Below are 21,594 nucleotides of genomic sequence, written 5' to 3'. Positions count from 1 at the left end.
CCTCAGGCACTAGCTACCACATAGACAGGTTTGCCATAACACCAGAACAAACTCAGAGCCAGGGGTAATAGGTGGAAACCACCCAAGTTCCAAATCAGGTACAAATACCCCTTTATTTCCTATTTTTGTTTATTCCCTCTCATTGCCAAAAACAAAATCAAACCCCAAAGAACTGTGTTGCCTGAAGTCAGTACAATTCTTGCTACCACTCTATTTTTGTAGAAAAGAAATTGGGATGACAGATTTGAGAGATCTCAACAGAAATTAAACAATAAAGAGGGATAATGAAAAAAATCCTGTTCTTGCATTAAAATTAAACAATACGAAAACTAACTGCTCAAGTACAAATGGAAGAGCATGGATGATCATTGAGTACTTCCTGGGAAAAGGCCAAGAGGGTTATATTGAATTGCAGCTCAATGTTGTATTCAGGATAGTACCTCCCACCACAATCAACTCCATTCCTGCCATTTTGTTTTTCTTGGGCTGTGGTAGTAGAAGTATGATGTCTAGTACTGTGAGATTATAATCCTTCTGTTCCTTGTTTAAACCACATTTCTGGATACCACATTTTAGAAAAGGCATTGATAAACTGGAGTCTCTCCAAAAGAAGGCTAACAAGTTAATGAAAAAACTAGAAATCATGCCATATTGAAGACCAGTGGAAGCAACTTGAGATTTTTATCCTGAATCAAAAAAAAAAAAAAAAAAATGAGGACAGGTTAGGAACAGAACTAAGACCAGTGGCTAGAAGTTACAGAATCAGATTTTGGCTAGGTAAAAGAAAAAAAAAATTAAGGATTTGAGTTGAACAAAAGAACACTAGTGATCTTAGTATTACTTAGTACCTATGTGACCTGGGTTCTATTTTTTTCATTTGTTAGGGGAAAAGGTTGGGGGAGAAAGAGAGAGAGAGAGTGCAGAGTTGAACTACAACCAAATGATATATTTTCCTGTGTTCCTAAGTGGAATGAATATGCTTTCTCCGTTTCTTGAGGTCTTCATAGATCCTAGACTTATGTTTAGATTGTTTAGGCTGTTACATAGGGTAGGGATTAGTCTGGTTGACTCTTCAATCCTAAGATTCTTTTATTTTACAAAATATGGTTAGGAAGCAGGCAAGTGTTTAAATGGATGTTAATAAAATGGATTTAAGAATTTGATCATGAGGATAATCATGTTTTATTTGTCATTGGTCTGGGATTAAAAAGGACCCCCCCCCCAGGAGGCATCTCTCTCTCCATATATATATTATATAATATATTACGTGTAATATATACTATAATATATATATATATATATTAAAATTTTACAAGAGCTCAACTCAAACCCCGTCTTATTGTCTGTCCTCTATCCGCTCAATCAGCACGGATTTAAGTGAGCCAGATATCGTGCTAGGTAGCCGCTGGGTGCACAAAGACAAAAATGACACAGTCTCTTTCCTCAATGGGCTTACATTTATGGTATATGGGGTGGAGGGTGGGGAAGGCAGGGAAGATGTCCACACATATAAATATATACGAGGTAATGATGGAGGGGGCATTGCAATGGGAAGATTCGGAAAACTCGCCATTTGGAGGTGGCTTGGCTTGAGGGCACCGCAGGTGGTTGTCCCCTAGTCTGGGCTGCTTTGATATTAGAATGGGAGAAAAGGAATAGAAAAACCGGAGGCTTAGGGCCACAGTGTCCAGCTTTCCAGTTCCCAGCGAAGGACCGCGGAGACGCGGGAGGGGAGCAGTGGGGTGGGCGTGCCCAAGGTAGCCTCCCTGTGGGTTGGGACGGGAGGAGGAGCCGGGGGAGGGGTCTGCGAGAGGGTCGCATCCTACAGGCGGAGAGCTAGAGACTAAGCTCGGGAGGCCGAACATCCGGCCCGCTGGGAGGGCGCAGGGGTAGGAGATCAGGATAAAGGCACAGCTGCTTTCTTCGCTCGCCTACGCTGCTTGCTCCCAGCTGCTAGTCCCTGCTTTGGCTCTGGAACAACCGGCTGCTCAGCTGAATGCTATACGGACGCGGGGAGAGCAGACATCCCCGGCCTGGCCTCCAGCGCGCGGAGCGTCCTAGAACCGGCAGCTCGGACCATGAGCGCCCAGCATTTCTGGGACCAGCTGCGGGCAGGCAGCTCGGAGGTGGACTGGTGCGAGGATAACTACACCATCGTGCCGGCCATCGCCGAGTTCTACAACACGGTGCGGGGAGTCGGAGGAGGGGGTGTGCGTGCGTGAGTGCGTGTGAGTGCGGGTGTGTATGTGGAGGGGGCGCGCGAATGTGCCTGGGCACGCGCGTCCGCTAATGCGCGCGCGTGTGTGTCAGTCTCTAAGTAGGCTTATCCGTGACGTTCCAGCTTACCTTTCGTGACATCTGGTCTTATCCGTCTCTGCAATCTCTTTCTGTAGTTTTCTGCCAAGTGCCCCGAATGCCCTGGGCTGCCCGGCCCTGTCGCCGAGGACTTGGCTCACAAGTTCCCAGGTGGATTGACTTGACGCCTAGCCCCACTGGGCGACGGTAATGAAACTCCGAAAAGTTTCATTCGCCGGCCGCTGTGCCCCTTTTAGTTCGTGAAAGGACTCCCAGTGACGCAGTCCCATCCCAATAAATGACTTTTACATTATAAACGCCATCCTCTTTGGAGTCCTGGGGAAGGAGGAAATGAGGAATCCCGAGAGGACTGTACTGCTTGGAATCTCCACGGAGTGGGACTATTACTAGTCAATAAGTCAATATTTATTAAGCACCTCCTGGGTACCAGGCACTGTGCTAAACGCTGGAGATCCAAAGAAAGGCAAAACCGAGGCAGGAAGAGAGCAAGTTGAAGTGGGGTTGAGACATTTTGAACTGAGCATATTGCTTGAGATTCAGGCTCTGAGCTTGATTTCCACAACTTTGTAGTTTTATCTCTTGGCTCTTCTAATATAGAGAACAAGAATTCCAGTAGAATTCTAAAATGTGTATTTGAGAAAGTGTTGGTTAAGGATTTTTAAAAACCTTTATCTTGTCTTAGCATCTTAGAAAGTACTGGTTCCCTGGGAGAAGAGCTGTGTGAAAGGCTAGGCAATTGAGATAGTGACTTGCCCAGGGCCACACAGCTAGGAAGTGTCTTGAGGCTACATTTGAACCCAAGACTTCCTATCTCCAGGTTTGCCTCTTTCTCCACCAAGCCAACTAGCTGGTTAAAGGTTTTTTATAGAGTATTAGAATAGTAGAACTAGAATGAGATAGAGAACTACATTACAACAATTCCTTCAATTATACATAGTAGGCAATTGAGGTCCATAAAGGTAGACACAGTGGTTAGTGGTAGAAATGGCACTTAAAACCCAATACTTTTGATTCTTAGATCCATGTTCAAAGTTACAACATCTTGCACACACAGGATCTTTCTTTGTGACATTGTCAGTACCTAAGGAAAACACAACCATGGCAATGAACTATATTTCAATGTTGACAGTAATGAGTAATTCTAGGAGGATGTTTGTATCAGTATGGATGAGATATTGGATTGAAAGTGAGTGTGGACAAGGTGCAGAAATAGTAAAAACAAAACTGCAGAAATAGTAAAAATAGAGAGTCCTTGATTTTTCCCTTTTCCCTTTATTTCCTGATTTCCCCTTTTTGTCTGATAGGGGTAGCAACACCCATTTTCACAAAGAAGTTGTGTGAAGATAAACATTCTTTGAAATTTGAAAGACAAAGAGTCACCGATGAACAAAGCACAACCACTGCACAAAAGACCAGTCAACTGCATACCGAGTAATGGGATGCACCAGTAGGCCTAAGGGGCAGTGAAGCAGAAAGTAGAATGATTTCCCCTTAGGGAATCTGGGACTAGTGGCAGTCAGGGATTTTAGCCAGAGGAATTCAATTTGTATATTTTTAAGTTTTCCATAATTTTGCTTTTCTCTTTTTCTGTGAATATTCTAGATAGTTTGGTAGTGGTATTTTTTTTTTCCTTTTTTAAACTAATCTTGCTAGAGATGTATGAAATTAGTGTAAATCTGAAAGAATATATTTTAGGCAGGTAAGTAGCACAGGGAATAGAGAGATCAAGAGTTGGGAGAACCTAGGTTCAAATTTGGTATCTGACATTTTCTAGCTGTGTGACTCTGGCCAAGTCATTTAATCCCAGTTGCTTAGCCCTTACTGCTCTTCTCTCTTAGAACTGATACTTAGTATTAACAAAAGGTAAAGATTTAAAAAAAAAAAAAAAAAAAAAAAAAAGGAGCACAGGAACAGCTAGGTGGCTCAATGGATAGAGCACCAGACCTGGAATCAGGAGGACCTGGGTTCAAATGTGGCTTCAGACATTTCCTAGCTGTGTGATCCTGGACAAGTCATATAACCCTGATTGCCTAGCCTTTGTTGCTCTTCTGTTTTAGAATTGATACCAAGATGGAAAAATTTTAAAAATTATTATTTTGTTTTAATAACAAATTTCCACATAAATTTTCAGAAGTTGTATGATCCAGATTGTCTCCCTCTGTTCTTCCCTTCTCCCTCCTGGAGCTGGCAAACAATTCGATCTGGGTTATTAGAAAGTCTTATAACAATATGTTTCTCTAACTCGAGGTTTTTTGTAGGTATGAGTTTTGTTCTTCAGCATATTTATTATTTTCAACATTTGTTGTGATATATGAAGGAGAATATAAAAGTCAGTCCTTAGTTCTGACAGGGTCAGTTAGCATTTGTGGAAAGGAAAAGGCTTCTTGATTGAGGATCCATAGAAAAGATGACATTTGACTGATGAACAGAGAAGACCAGCTATGGCACATATTTATTTAATAAGCTTTTATCTACCTTCCTACCTATTTACCTGTCTGTTATTTTTTTAATTCAATACCTAATCTATGATCAATCTTGTCATCATGCTTTAGAGAATGCGTAACAGGTTTGAGATGTGCTTCTTGCCTTTGGGAAGCAATAAAAGTTTGTTAAATTTGAATTTGGGAAGACAAAATCATAGCACAACGGAGAATTCCCAAACTGTGTGTTTACCAAGTTCTCCTAGTATAGAACAGATTGTACTTAAAGAATTCAGAATAAAGAAAAGATGAGTAAAGGGTGGAGTTAGTTTGGCAGCCTGGAAGGAATGCCATATTTTGATAATGGGAGAGTACATTCTCAAGTAAACAAGCATTTCTTAATTTCTTTATATGCCAAATGCTCCTGGGCCAGTCACTTAATCTTTGTTTGCCTTAACCTATAAGAGAAGGAAATGGCAAGCCACTGCAGTGTCTTTGCCAAGAAAATCCCACCAAAGGGGTCATAATCAGAGTGGATAGGGCACTGGCTTGGAGTCAGGAAGACTTATCTTCCTAAATTCAAATCTGACCTTAGACACTTACTAGCTTTGTGACCAAGGACAAGTCACTTAATTCGTCTCAGTAACTTTGCCAAGAAAACCCCATGGATTAGCTTGCTATGGTCCAGGAGTCATGAAAAAAGTCACGATGGAATGGCAATACTCCGGGCTCCGTTCTAGGTGCTGGGAATACCAATATAAGCAGAAAAAATTCAGTCTTTTCCCTCAGGGAACTTACTTTGTTGTTGTTGTTGTTGTTGTTTTAATTTTAAACCCTTAACTTCTGTGTTTTGGCTCCTAGGTGGAAGAGTGGTAAGGGTAGGCAATAGGGGTCAAGTGACTTGCCCAGGGTCACACAGCTGGGAAGTGGCTGAGGCCGGATTCGAACCTAGGACCTCCCGTCTCTAGGCCTGGCTCCCAATCCACTGAGCTACCCAGCTGCCCCCAGGGAACTTACTTTTAATGGAGGAAGAGAACATATGAGACAAAAAAGGATAACAAATCAGGAGGGGAATGAAGAAATAACTGTCCGGGGCACTTTCCCTAAAAATGAGGATTTTAGAGAGGAACAGACCCATCAGAGGATTCCTAGAAGGCTACCATGGAAGAATAAACTTCTAGAGTGAGGCAGCTACAGGGACAAAGTGAACTTCCAGGTCATGAAGCCCCCTCACAGAGTTATAGACAAAATGGGTTCCAATTGAAATGCTGCTGTTATGGTATTGGTCCTTCACTTCCTCTGGAACTTCCCCAGCACATATTATTCAAAAGATCTGTGACTTCCTTGGCAAGTCCTTTTACTCCTCTAATTTATTAGTGAAGTCTGAGGCTCATTCTCACTATATGATTGGCCCAAGATCATATACATTGGTAGTGTCAGAGGCAGAATTTTAATCTGATCCTACTGCACCCTACCAAGAAACCTATCTACTACATTAATGACCCCTCCCATTAAAGGTGATGGGTGTATGTTTGTGTGACTAAGAAGGTGTAGCCCTAGCAGCTCAGGAGATAAGATATGTAAATACACAGGCTCCTGATGTCATAGGTTTGTAGGTTTTAGATTTTGTTGGAGAGAAAAATATTTGTTGTCGTTCAGCCATTTGTGACTTTGTGACCCCATTTTTTTTTTTTTTGCATTTTTTTTTAATTTGGCAAAGACACTGGAGTGATTTGGCATTTCCTTCTCCAACTCATTTTACAGATGAATAAACTGAGGCAAACAAGGTGAAGGGTCTTGTTCAGGATCACACAACTAGTAAAAAAAAAAAATGTTAATACTAACTAATGCTATACTTTGAATGTAGGCCCTGGTCTGCCAGACATGGCTTTATTGAACTTATCTTTAATATCAAAATCATTGGCATAGTACACCATGCTTTCTAACTTGAATCATTGCCCCAGGAAGATTTTAGGTTACATTTATGGGAATCTTGAATCAGGAAAAACATCTTAAAACACAGCCTGAATTAACATTCTAGAACTGCACAATTATATCTATTCCCTTTTTCTGGGACCACTTTCCTAGAGGAATCAATGGAGTTCTTCCACAGATTGATATTAAGTCCCAGTGCATGGCACATTGGAAGCACTGAATCAATGTTTATTGATTGATTGCTACTGAGAATTCCAGTAGAAAATGTGTGTGTCTCCTTTGCAGTAGACTCTAGTCTAATCTATTCATTGAACAGAAGGCGAGATTGTATTTATTTATTCAAAGATGTTTTATTTTCCCAATTACATGTAATAACAATTTTCAACACATTTTCCCAAATTATAAGGTCCAAATTGTCTCCCTACTCCCTCTGGGAGATAGTAAGTAATTTGATCCGGATTACAAATGTATTGTCATGCAAAACATACCTCTATATTGGTTCTTGTTGTAAAAATACTCATAAAACCAAATCCCCCAAATAAAACCTTAAGTGAACAAATGTGGAAAATAGTGTGCTTTGATCTGCATCTGATTCCAACAGTTCTTCCTCTGGAGGTGGATAGAATTCTTTGTTTTAAATCCTTCAGAATTGTGCTAGACAGAAATGTCTCAGCATTGTATTGCCCTGAGTAGCTAAATCTTTCACAGTTGATCATCATACAATGTTGCTTTTATTGTGTGCAGTGTTCTCCTGGTTCTGCTTATTTCCCTCTCCATCAGTTCATGTAGATCTTTCCAGCTTTTTTTGAAATCAACCTACTTATCAGTTCTTACAGCACCATAATATTCCATTACCAACATATACCACAACTTGTTCAGCCATTACCAGTTGATGGACATTCCCTCAATTTCCAATTCTTCACCACCACAAATAAGAATGAGGACATTGTATTTAGATGAGTCTGTGTTCTGGTTAGAAGACTAAGCTGGGTAGAGGAAAGCAATGTTTTTATCTAGCCCATAGGTACTTTTTTTGTTAAATTTCCCCCTTTCTTTGGTTATTCTTCTAGAAAGATTTTCCCCCCTTTTGTTCTGATTTATCCATCTACCTTTCCAAAGGACTTCTCCTAGGAGCTGGAAGGGCTTTAGAGAAGAATATTATTTTTCAATATTTCTAGAGAAGCTAAAAAGGAAATTTTTATAAGCTTTCACCATATGGAAGAGATCTTATTTTTCTCATCCTACCTGCCATTTTACAGTTTGGGAAACCAAAACACAAATGATAAGTCAGTTGCCCTAGGTCAAATTGGTAATAGATACTAAATAGCAGAGCTTTGGCATTGCCCCATAGCTACAGACTACAGGGTCCCCAAAGGCCACTCTTAAGTATGTAAAACATTGGTCACAAGGGGAACACCTGAGCATATGTGTGAATGGATCCATCTATGCCACTAGGAAAAATAGTTCCAAGTCATGCCCTACATTAGTAAATCATTATTTTCCAGTTACCCATACCATTAGGGAGATATTGGCATGGATAACTGAAAACCTGCACTTACATAAAACCATTTGAAACTCTATCTACTTGGGATGGAGCCATGGTGTGGTTTCCTGCTGCCCATTAGCCCCATGGCCCAGAAAAGTCCTTTGGAAAGCAGCTGCTTTGATATTTTCCCTTATCTATGTGAGAGTTCACAGTGTTTTTCATGGGATTTATTTTTAAAGAGCAAACATCCTTTTTGAATTTATAGATGTGTAAAGAAATCAGTATGCTTTTAAAACATGTAGATTTCTCATGTGGTGCTGTCTAAAAACCTCATTCTTAGGAAGTTATCAGGTTGATTCTCTGACCCAGAGGCCCACAGATACATTCTAACTTATACCAATGACTTTTCAGCTTAAGTGGCCAGAACAATTTCCATTGAGTAGCAGATCTAATTAGTAGATCTGTGTCTTCACTGTTACTTTCTGGCTTTCCTGAATTTTCTCTCATAGTTTCTTCCTCTTTTTGTTTTGCATGATTGACTTTTAATTTTGTTTTTTCCTTTTTGTACACAAATGTGTTTAAAAGAAACAATAGAGACCAGTAGTAAATCTTGTTGCTAGATCTTTTGGGCAGGAATAGTAATGTAATTTCCTGTATTATTTTAGAGTGTTATTTGAATATATGTGTTATTTGAATGTTTTTCATAACTGAGCTCTCAAATATTCTTTTGGGGGGGAGGTGGAATAATGAGAAAGGAACAGGCGTTTATTACGTATCCACTGTGTGGCAGGCACCATGCTAAGTACTTTATGAATATATTTTCATTTGAACTTCTTTAATCCTGAGCCAGATGACTCTATTGTACCCACCTAATGGGTAGAACAGAATACAGATACGAAAGGGGAGTGGTGGGATGAGAGATCCTTCCTTCACATATCTCAAAATGCATTTTAAACACATTGTTTCCCTCTCTTTTGTTTAATATGCATATTTCCATTTTATTTTTTCCAGATCAGCAATGTCTTATTTTTTATTTTGCCGCCCATCTGCATGTGCTTATTCCGTCAATATGCAGCATGCTTCAACAGTGGCATATATTTAATATGGACCCTGCTTGTTGTCGTGGGTAAGTTAATTAGTTTGTGATTAGTCTTTCATGCATGACCTGAAAGGGAGGATGTTGAATTCCGCATACTTCTTGACATCCTCCTTCTTGACATTATGCTTTGTAAATTCAACTGACATCTAGAAAATCTTTTTTGTTGGCCTTCTTGAAACAGTTTCAAACAAAAGTTATAGAAGCAACAGAAGCTGTCTGGAACTCTCAGGTTTATTTAAGTCCCCTAGAGAGTTCTGTTACCTAAGGTTACTGTTACTTGCTGATAGTCATTTTCTGGAAAATTCTGAGAACAAAGTTGTGAGAAACATTTTATTTTATTTTTTGCCAGTAGAGTTTCTGTTGCCAGTGGACTTTAAAACAATTGCATAACTTTGATCTTTCTGGGTCCTGTGAACTAATTGTAGAATGATTTCTCTTTGCTTGAAGTCCTTCACTGGAAAAATGTTCTGGATGATGGGAGAATGTTGATACTTATTGCTTATCCATTTCTGTGAGGGCCCAGGATTGTTTGGATATAATATATAACCATGAGCTTAGTAATACATTGATATTTCCATATTTGAAACCTACATAGAATGTAGTATAACTTATGTGCATTTATAAATACATCTGTAAATGTATTTATAGACAATGGCTTATATTTATGTTTTTTCTCTAGTTTCTACTCAGAGAGAAATATGCCATTATCCTTTAAACCTTGCATTGAATAGTTTTCATGTTTCTAATTTAATTTTTTTAATGAACAAATCTGTTTTCTCTCTCTTACCTTCTCCCCTCTCCATTTCCACCCCAAATTTTAATCAATCAAAATGAATTCTGGTGTCAAACATTGCATTGAATTATTGTATCTTCTCTTCTAACCTTCTCTACTGGTTTATGATTGGTTCTAGGAATTGGATCAGTTTACTTCCATGCGACACTGAGTTTCCTGGGTCAGATGCTTGATGAACTTGCTATTCTTTGGGTATTGATGTGTGCATTGGCCATGTGGTTTCCCAGAAGGTACTTGCCAAAGGTCTTTAGAAATGACAGGTAATAAATATTTTCTCTTCTGAACATTGTGCCAATCATGGCCAATTATTATTATTTAAAAAAACAAAAACAAAACCTTATCATCTTGGAGTCAATACTATGTATTGGTTCCAAGGTAGAAGAGCAATAAGGGCTAGGCAATGGGGTTAAGTGACTTGTTCAGGGTCACATAGCTGGGAAGTGTCTGAGATCAGATTTAAACCTAAGACCTCCCATCTCTAGGTCTGGCTTTCAATCCACCAAACCATCTAGCTGCCCCATCATGGCCAGTTATTGAACGAAAAATAAAATAGTTAAACCCCATCTTTACTGAACCAATATTAATTGAGTCCTTAATTAATTATTAATTCTCTATGTCATATAGAATGATAATTCTTAATTAAGTATTTAGTTAATATTATAAATCCAGTGGTTTGACTTTAAAAAAAATCATTTGTTTAATTAATTTAGAATATTTTTCCAGACCATTTATATAGACTGATGGAGAAACCTACAACCTAAGGATGGCAACACTCATGAAAGGGAAAGCAATTAATGAACAAAAGAAACCAGTTGTTTACCCCACCAAGTCATCATGAGGGATACTTACTGATATTAAGAAAGAAGGGAGAGTTTTTTAAATAAATAAATAGATGCATATTGACTGACTCCTACATATTTACTAGAGAGTGGCAAGGTTTAGGTAATTAGGGTTAAGTGATTTGTACAGAGTCACACAGCTAAGAAGTGTGTCTGAGGCCATATTTAAATGCAGGTCCTCTAAGCCCGGCTTTCTATACTTACTTGCTCCCAGCAAGCATTTATTAAATTTCTACTATTTGCCAGTCACTGTGCTAAGTGCTGAGCCTTAGAAAGAAGGGGGGGGGGGGAGACAATCCCAGACCTCAAAGAGTTTATAGTATTAGCGAAAGAACTATGGCTCAGAAATAGATCCAGAGATTCCATCTTAGACCAAGTTCAGTCTTGGTTATATCTCTCAAAAATCTCTCTACCTCTTTTTCCCTACTCAGAGCTTCCTCTGGGAATGTCAGCATTCAGTTTGTGTCTAGGTCTCCAAAACCAAAGGAAAAGGAGGGCCTTCAGTGACTCCCTTGCAAGCACATGGGCTAAAAAAATGCCACCTAATGGGTTTTAAATTGAACCTGACAAAGGGATAATGAAAAGACCTTTTATTATTTTTAAAATTATTAAATAATTAATTTAGAATATTTTCCTATGGTTACATGATTCATGTTCTGGAAAGGCCTTTTACCCAAACTCAGAAAGAGTTAAGACAATTCTCTTTCCATCTCCAATGAGCCTTCGTCTTCTTCCAGATCCTATATTCTCTTTTGGAATGAAGGTACTACCCTAGAGTCGAGGTCTCTACTCCAGCTACATTAATTTTTTTAAAGACTGGATCTTCCTGTCTTTCCCAGTTTGGATGCCTGCATGGCCACTCATGGGTCCAATCCCACTCTATTTGACAGAGGACATAGCTTGATTTCTTGTAAATTTGACTTAGCTCTTATATATTAGGGAAATTAAATCTTTGTTAGAGAGTTTTGTTATAAAAATGTTCTCCCAGTTTGTTGCTTTCCTTCTAATTTTGGTTACATTGGTTTTGTTTGTACAAGCCCTTTTTAATTTGATATAATCAAAGTCATTAATTTTACATTTTGCAATGTTCTCTATCTCTTGCTTGGTCTTAAATTCCTTCCTTTCCCACAGATCTGATATGTATTCTATTCTATAATCACCTAATTTATTTATGATTTCACTCTTTATATTTAAGTCATTTACCCATTTTGAATTTATCATGGGCTCCTTAAAATTTTTTAAAGCCTATTTGATATGTTCTGCATGATAGTACATGTATAAACCATGTAGAATTGCTTGCCAGCTCTGGGAAGGGAAGGGAAGAAAGGGAGGGAGGCCTTTTGGAACACAAAACTTCAGAAAACTTATGTGGAAATTTTATATCAAATGTAATTAGTAAAAATAAAATATCTTTATAAAGTAAAAAAAACAAAAAACCCAGGTGGAGGGTATAGCTCCAGTCTTAACTTTGTTAGCAGAAATTGCTACCTGAGTAATAAATCTCTCAACTTCATCTTCAGGGTGAGGTTGGTTGATTCAGTTGTACCTAGAGGTGTGTTATGAGAGTTACTCTTAGTAAAGGAATTTCATACCTCTTTAAGAAGGTATCTTCATTTGAAAGGTAGGAAGCACAGTGGATAGAGCCCTATGTCTGGAGTTGGGAGGCCCTGGGCTCAAACTTGGCTTCAGACACTTCCTAGCTGGGTGACCCTGGCATAGTCACTTAATCCCAATTGTCTAGATACCTTAGAATTGTATCAAGAAAGTCAGGTTTTAGAGAAAGGAAAAAAGATATCATCAGTACCCAAACCAAGCCTCTTAGATTGTATCACCAGACCTTTTGTATTTTCCATAGGGAATTTCCTACCTTTAATTGACTGACCATATCAATCAATATAGCATTTATTAAATTCCAACTGTTGCCTGTAAACTCATGGTTCTTGGTGACACAGATCATATAGTTGTCCAATTATAATAGCCTTACTCATGTGGGAAACTGATGACTTCTTCTAAAAAAAGTATAGAAAACTTCCTAAAATAATTATTTTTTTTGATAGGCCAAATATTTGAATATCAGTTTTTTTTAAAAGCCTTACCTTCTGTCCTAGAATCAATACTAGGTTCTAAGGCCAAAGACCAGTAAGGGTTAGGCAATGTAGATCAAGTGACTTGCCCAAGGTCGCGTAGCTGGGAAGTGTCTGAGGCCAAATTTGAACCCAGGACCTTCCATCTTTGGGCCTGTTTCTCAATCCACTGAGCCACCTAGCTGCCCCCTAGACCTTATTTTTAGAGCCAGTTTCCTTTTGAAGTTAGGAATAGTAAGGGCCAGCTTGAAACACCAGCTGTTTTATTCAAAAATGTTACATTTAGACTATTATGTTGTTGCTCAGTCATTTCAGTCATCTTTAACTCTCCATGACCCCATTTGGGGGTTTCTTGGCAGAGATACTGGAGTAGTTTTCCATTTCCTTTTCCAGTTCATTTTACAGACAAGGAAACTGAGGCAAATGGGGTTAAATGATTTGCCCAGAGTCACACAGCCAGTAAGTTTCTGAGATCAGATTTGAACTCAGGAATATAAATTTTCCTGAGTCTAAGCCCAGTGCTCTATCCACTTTGCCACCTAGCTATAATATTAAATTTTAAATAGGTTCAAAGGAAATAGGAATTGTATACAAATATTCAGTCAATAAATTAGAATATGAGAGTCTCTTATGTCTGGATGCATGTAAGGTACTTGGATATGACCTATCTGGTCGTCTTAGAATTAATTACATCATTCTTATTCTTGGAAAAATCTCTGAATCTGGTCTTGGATCCAGAGTATGCTAAGAGGGGTCAGAATTAAAGATCCTGCAGTGACTCTTAGGTTATATGACATTTGTTTATTTCTGCATGTTGGAAAAGGAGGACTTTATGAGGCTGATGTCTCAGTTGGCTGAACCTTCTGCCCAAGGAAGATGCTTCCAGATTCTCTAGAGCCCAATCCTAACTGAATTGGATGGCATAATTAACTGGGAAAAGAGTTTTGAGCCTTTCGTGCAAGGATATTTTGTTTGGCTTATCATCGGCATACCACTTTACAACCAATTATCTTAAGCTTTGTGTAATTCCAACTCATATGGAGTCAGCTTCTTCTATTGCCTAAACAGTGAGATGTCTGAAATGGCCAATTATTCTTGTGGGTGCAGAGATCACAGTGCTCTTTCTTAACTTGTGACTAGATATAATCTTCTGGACTTAAAAAAGCAAAATAACTCTGGAAACAGATCTAGCCAAAGTTTCTGCAACTCCCAGAGGTGGCTTATTTATTATTGTGGTAGAGGTTAGACATTGAGAAACTTCTTTCGGAACAGAGGGCATCATTCTGGGAGGGTTACCAGCTTTTCTTAGGGGATGCCAGGCAGGTCAAAGAGTTTCCCTGATTTCTTTTTCATCTTCTTTTTTTACCCTTCCCCTGGTTCTCACCATCAGTGCCCTCTCTCCCACAAGTCAACAATTTCATAAAGCATTCATTAAACACCTACTATGTATTGGAAAGGGCAGCTAGGTAGTGCCATAGAGAGAGCACCAGGCTTAGAATCGGGAAGACTCATCTTCATGAATTTAAATCCAGCCTCATATGCTTACTAGCTGTGTGATCCTGGGCAAGTCACTTGACTCTGCTAGCCTCAGTTCCTCAATGAGCTGGGGAAGAAAATGGCAAACCACATCTTTGCCAAGAAAATCCAAAATGGGGTCATGAAGTCAGACACAATTGAAAAGCAAAAATGTATTGGGAACTGTGCTAAGCTCTGGGAATACAAAGAAAATCAATTCAAAAAAGGATCTACCATTAAGGAACTCACATTCTGATGGGGAAAAACAATATGCAAGCTCCTCTATACATACTAGATATGTATTGGGTAAATTAAAGGTAATATCAGAGGGAAGGCACTAGCACCTAATGGGGCCAGGAAAGACCTTTTGAAGAGGGTGGGATTTGGTCTAGATCAAATACATACATACATACATACATACATACATACATACATACATACATACATACATACATACATACAATAAACACATGTGTATTATATAGTGTAATCATGTATATGCATATATTATATGTGTATTTAGATATTTTCTCCTCCATTAGAATGGAAGCTCCAAGGGGCAGGTAGGTGGCTCAGTGGATAGAGAGCCAGACTGTGTGATCTTGGACAAGTCACTCAACCTTCCTGGTCTAGAAGGGAAGGATTAAAAAAAAAAAAAAGAATGTAAGCTCCTTTAAGGCACATACTGTTCCTTCCCTTTTTCCCCTGAAGGCCCTAGCTCATTGCAAGAGCTTAATAAATACTTGATTGATTGAAAGAACAGTCTCATGAAGTTTTTGTCTTTTAAAAGTTTAGGTCTTTTCTCCTCTCCTACTTTGGGAATCAGCCTTGAAATTCATGAAGAATCCCATCTTTTGAGAGAGAGTCAGAAGTCAGAGAAACAATTTTCTCTGCTTTGTTACTAAACTTTTTTTTTTCATTTTGAGAAACAGCTTTGTATAAATTCATATTTTGAAAGCTCAGTGCTCTTTCATTTCTGCTTAATGGCCTGTTTTCTAAATTTGTCTCTCCACAGTGACTTGTGCCAGAACTTTCAAGTTGTTTTAGTCAAAGGAAATCATGCATTGCTTCTTTCAAGGATTATTATTCTAAAACTTAAGGAACACTATTCTGAAACTTTTAGAATAATGTTTTAGTGGATGACATGCCCTTCCTCTCAATAAATGATTAGCTGCTTGAATGTAAGACTGCAAGAATTATCAGACTCAGTGGCTTTTTAGTGCTTTTTTGCTTAAAGACTTTTAGGAATTTACCTTGGAGTGTGTATGTTGTTCTAAAATCAAAATATGTCAGTTTTTTTTGGGGGGGTGGGGTGGGGTGGGGTGTTGCAGGGAGTGCTCTTTTTATGTCTAGATGTTCGTTTCCTCTAGGAACTGAAGTTTTGATACTGACAGTGAAAGTTTAGACAAGGAGTTCTTAACCATTTTTTGCTCCCTGAACTGCTTTGGAAGTTGGAGAAGCCTATGAAACCCTTCTCAGTATGTTTTTAAATGCAAAAAATAAAATTCTTAAGATGACAAAGGAAACCAATTATTTTTTTAAAAGATAAAATTTTTTCTCATTCAAGTTGAAATCTATCCATGGAACCCTGTGAATGTTGCTATTCAGACATTTGTTTTTCAGTCCTGTTTGAATCTTCCTGACCCCATTTGGGGTTTTCTTGGCAAAGATAGTAGTGGTTTGCCCATTTCCTTCTCTTGCTCATTTTATAGATGAGAAAATTGAGGCAAATGGGATTAAGTGACTTGCCGAGGGCCACACAATTAGTAAATGCTAAAGGCCAGATTTTAATTCAAAAAGTGCCTTCCTAACTCTAGGCTTTGTTCTCTATTCTCCCAGGGGCGGGAGGGGAGGGTTCCCTTCCAGGATACATAAACCCTAAATTAGGAACTTCCTGTTTTAGATGGAGGTATAGACCAAGTAGTAGTGACCTAGGACCACCTCTGAATGGGTTGGGATCTTATCTCTACTAAGAGCTTTCAAAAATTCTAGATAGAACAATGATACATGTAAAACCCAGTGGAATTGTGCGTTGGCTAAGGGGGGCTGGGGAGGCTTGGGGGAGAGGGAAAGAACATGAAACATGTAACTAGGGGGAAATATCCAAAATAAAAATTAATAAAATAAAATAAGAAAAAATACTAGATAGAAAAAGCAAATGAAGTTAACTGTGGGATATCAGAAATTTCTGTAAAGATGAATCATTCCAAAATAAATTCTTCATGTAAAGGGCTTTGTGGAAGGGCATATTATAAATTTATAAACTCTTTGTAGAGATTATGGACATTTCTAACTAGTTCATCTAAGAGGCCTCTCAAAGTAAAATGCTTATCAGATTTTTGGATGCTCCAAATCTGGGAGGGGTAGCCAAGAAATTACAGTAAGGGTCTGGATTCATAAAGGTGTTAAGAACCCAGAATAAAGGGGGTAAACCAAACAGTATGAAGTTTAATAGTGTTTTTTTAGAAAGTCAGCTTTATAAGTACAAGATGAGAAAGGTGTAGCTAGATAGCAGCTCATGTGGGAAAAGGTCTGGAAGTTTTAGTTAATGAGGCAACAGAATACTAATTCAAGTACAGGTCGATATGCCAGCAAAAAACTCATTATGTAATCTTTGGTGACATTTTTAAAAAAGTAGAATATCTAGGAGGAGGGAGGTAGTAGTACCTGGGCTGCTCTGCCCAAGTCAGGCCCCAACTGAACTATTGTACTGAATTTTGGGCATGGCATTTTAGGAAGGACATTGATAATCTATCCAGAATGGGCCAATGAAGATGCCATTTAAGAACTGATTGACTGAAGCAGCTAAGTGGCCTAATGGATAGAGAGCCAGGTCTAGGGATGAAAGGTCTTGGTTTCAAATGTGGCCTCAGACACTTCTTAGCTGTATGATTCTGGACAAGTCACTTAACCCCATTTGCCTAGCCCTTACTGCTCTTCTGCCTTGGAACTGATACCAAGTGTTGATTCTAAGACAGATAATAAGGGTCTAAAAAAAATTGATCCTGAGAATTTAGGCTGCAGAAAATTTGGAATGAGAAAAGGAAGCAACTATGACCTTCAGCACATAAAGAGAAGGCAAGACCAGGTCAGAACAGTGAATGGAAGTTATGGAGAAGCAGATTTAGCTTTGATGGAGGAAAGTTTTTCTTTTGCAGATAGTGGCTGTTTTAAAGTAGAATAGACCACCTTGAGAGACAGCTTACTTCTCCCTTTCATTAGAAGTCTTCAGGAGAAGGTTGGAGGCCATTTGTCAGGTTGTGACAGGGCCTATGTTCAGTTGTTTTCAGTCTTGACTCTTCATGACCCTATTTGAGGTTTTCTTGGCAAAGATAGTAGGATGGTTTGCCATTTCCTTCTCCAGCTCATTTTATACATGAGGATCTGAGGGAAGAAGTGTTAAAGTAACTTGCCCAGGGTCACACAGCTAGTAAGTGTGTAAGACCAGATTTGAATTTAGGACAAGGAGTCTTCCTAACTCCAAGCCTGGTACTTTATCCACTCACTGTACCTCCCCTAGATGCCCTGGTGAAGTCGGCAGGATATAGTAGTGGTAGGGCCTATAGAACTTAATTTTGATGATTTCCATCCCTTCTTATTATTTGTATAAGAACATAATTTTGCTTTTCAGGATTTTGAAGCTGCAAGTGAGATAGTCTTCGCTCTAAGAGATGTAAATGGATATTGCTTGCCATAGAATACTTATATATATAATACGTGTATTCTCTGTCTTCCCCTCTCTCTATATATATACACACACATCCACACACACACACATCCCTTTATCCATAGCTATATTAACCAGTTAGACCTTGTTGGGATTTTTGTGTATTGAAAGCTCATTCCCCTCTCCCCTCTGGTATCTGAGTTGGCATTTCATATTTAGAATCTGAAGGGAGAAAGCCACGAGCACTTCCATAAGGCTTCTAAGAGAACATCCCAGTCAGCCTCATGGAACTTGCTGAATGGATTTAAGAGTCAGGATTCTCTGGGAAGCTCATATTCTTTCTGTAAGTGTTAATTTTTTCTTGCTTCTTGGTTTCACCCCTAAAACCAGACAACATTGTATCCCTCTTTTTTTTCTGTTAATAACCTCATGAATAAAGTGTTAAGCTGGATGCCATGTGGCCTCCATGGCTCTTTGCTAAATAAGGGATAAGATCTTACCCTTGTCAGTTAACCTTGGGTAAATTAAGAACATTCCAACCTTGCATGTTCAGTCATCTTCCAAAAAATTAGTGTACTTGAGAACGAACCCCAAAGTGGAGATTTGGAAACAGATAAGTCTTTTGCCCTCTACTCATCATCTCTAACGTTTCAGAGATGAGACTTTTTCTATATAAAATAGGAAATCTGGAATGCTATATGAGAAGCTGCCATATCACTCCAATCTGGGAAATTGCCACACCATGTCCCCCAGTTTGGGGTATGTTTGGTGGCTTGCAGTATCCCATTCCTGAATCCAGCTAGCTATGAATGATATATATATTTTTTTAAACCCTTACACTTGACCCCCATTACCTACCCTTAAAGAGTGGTAAGGGTAGGCAATGGGGGTCAAGTGACTTGCCCAGGGTCACACAATTGGGAAGTGTCTGAGGTCAGATTTGAACCTAGGACCTCCTGTCTCTAGGCCTGGCTCTCAATCCACTGAGCTACCCAGCTGCCCCCTGAATGATATATTTTAAAAAATTTATTTAGAATATTTTTCCATGGTTACATGATTCATGAGCCATTACATTCAATATTTTTCCATGGTTACATGATTCATGAGCCATTACATTCAATATTTTTCCATGGTTACATGATTCATGAGCCATTACATTCAATTGTGCCATAATGCATCAGTCTCTGGGTACAGTGTTCTCCTGGTTCTGCTCCTTTTGCTCTACATCAATTCCTGGAGGTCTTTCCTTTCTTTTCTTTCTTTTTTTTTTTTTTGAAAAATTTTATTTAATTAATTGATTTAGAATATTTTCCCATGGTTACATGATTCATGTTCTTTCNGCTCCCACAGTTCTTTCTCTGGCTGTGGATAGTATTCTTTCTCATAAGTCCCTCAGAATTGTTTTGGATCATTGCATTGTTGCTAGCAGAGAAGTCCATTACACTCAATTGTGGCATAATGCATCAGTCTCTGGGTACAATGTTCTCCTGGTTCTGCTCCTTTTGCTCTACATCAATTCCTGGAAGTCTTTCCTTTCTTTTCTTTCTTTTTTTTTTTTTGAAAAATTTTATTTAATTAATTGATTTAGAATATTTTCCCATGGTTACATGATTCATGTTCTTTCCCTCCTCTCCTCCCCCAACCCCCCCCCCCATAGCCAAAAAGCAATTCCACTGAGTTTTACATATGTCATTGATCAAGACCTATTTCCATATTATTAATATTTGCATTAGGTTGATTGCTTAGAGTCTACTTTCCCAATCACGTCCCCATCGAACCATGGGATTAAGCAGTTATTTTTCTTCTGTGTTTCTACTCTCACAGTTCTTTCTCTGGATATGAGTAGCATTCTTTCTCATAAGTCCCTCAGAATTGGCCTGGACCATTGCATTGCTGCTGGTAGAGAAATCCATTACATTCGATTGTGCCACAGTGTATCAGTCTCTGTGTATAAGGTTCTCCTGGTTCTGCTCCTTTCACTCTGCATCAACTCCTGGAGCACAATAGTATTCCATCACCAGCAGATACCACAATTTGTTCAACCAATTGCCATCCAGAATGGTTGGATCAATTCACAACCTGGAGGTCTTTCCAGTTCACATAGAAATCCTCTAGTCCATCATTCCTTTCAGCAAATACTATTCTTTAAAAAAATTATTTCAGAATATTTTTACATAGTTATATGATTCATGTTCTTTCCCTCTGTCTTCCCTCCCCCCTCTCATAGTCAATGAGCAGTTCAACTGGGTTTTACATGTATCATTGATCAAGACCTATTTCCATGTTATTAATATTTGCAATAGAGTGATTGTTTAGAGTCTACATCCCCAATCACACCCCCATTGAGCCATATGATCAAGGAAATGTTTTTTCTTCTGTCTTTCTACTCCCACAGTTCTTTCTCTGGATGTGGGTAATGTTCTTTCTCATTAGAGAATGCATTTCACTCTGCACCAATTCCTGGAGGTCGTTCCAGTTCACATGGAATTGCTCCAGTTCATTATTCCTTGTAGCATAATACTATTCCATTACCATCAGATACCACAATTTGTTCAGCCATTCCCCAATCTATGGACACCCCCTCATTTTCCAATTTTTTGCCACTACAAAGAGCATGGCTATAAATATTTTTGTACAGGTATTTTTCCTTATTATCTCTTTGGGGTACAAACCCAGCACAGTGGTATGGCTGGGTCAAAAGGTAGGCATCTTTTAAAGTCCTTTGGGCATAGATCCAAATTGCCCTCCAGAATGATTGGACCAACTCACAACTCTACCAGCAATGTATTGGTGTCCCAATTTTGCCACATCTGTGAATGATATTTTAAAATTAATGCCTTTAGTATTTTTTCTCTAGTATGGACATTTGGGTTATCATATGCTTAGGTTATTCATTTACCATCAAATGAAAGAATGGAAGTGAATATGATAGACTGATCAAATCTCTTCCTCATTTAAAAATTCCTCAAATTCAAGAAGCCCTCATTCTAGTTTTTGCATCGAACGATTCTAATTTACAGAGATTCTTGGCCAGATATAGATTTTGCTAGGTAGCTTCTCAAAGTGGAGAAAGTGCTGGATCTGGAGTTGAAATATAGTCTCTGATACTTGCTAGCTCTACTATCCTGGGCAAGTCCCTTAACCCCTTTTGACTTAGTTTTCTCAACTGTAAAATGAGCTTGAGGAGAAAATGTCAAACCATTCCAGTATCTTTGCCAAGAAAATCCCAAATGAGGTAACAAAGAGCTGGACTAAAAAATGACTGTAACACAAGATATCAAAATCTTGTGTGTGTGTGTGTGTGTGTGTGTGTGTGTGTGTGTGTGTGTGTGTGTGTGTGTGTGTATCAGGCAGAAGGGGCAGGGGGAGAGAGGGAGAGAAAGAGGAATTGGGAAAGAAAGGTGGACAGAGAGGGAGAGAGAGAGGGGGGGGGCAGAGAG

The 21,594-nt window shown here is 38.8% G+C and overlaps 1 protein-coding gene across 1 annotated transcript in view; it reads left to right on the top strand.

Moving 5' to 3' along the window:
• Positions 1 to 1,958: 1,958 nt before the first annotated feature.
• The window catches only part of ACER2 (alkaline ceramidase 2), a 39,607-nt gene continuing 19,971 nt past the window's right edge, over positions 1,959 to 21,594 (top strand). The window contains exons 1-3 of the mRNA XM_044657569.1: positions 1,959 to 2,186; positions 9,169 to 9,283; positions 10,168 to 10,309. Coding sequence (XP_044513504.1) covers positions 2,079 to 2,186; positions 9,169 to 9,283; positions 10,168 to 10,309 — 365 coding nt within the window. The 5' untranslated portion in view covers positions 1,959 to 2,078. The remainder of the gene's footprint in view (positions 2,187 to 9,168; positions 9,284 to 10,167; positions 10,310 to 21,594) is intronic.

This window comes from Gracilinanus agilis, chromosome 1, assembly GCF_016433145.1.
Source record: "Gracilinanus agilis isolate LMUSP501 chromosome 1, AgileGrace, whole genome shotgun sequence".
NCBI lineage: Eukaryota > Metazoa > Chordata > Mammalia > Didelphimorphia > Didelphidae > Gracilinanus > Gracilinanus agilis.
This window is presented reverse-complemented; position numbering and strand designations above follow the sequence as displayed.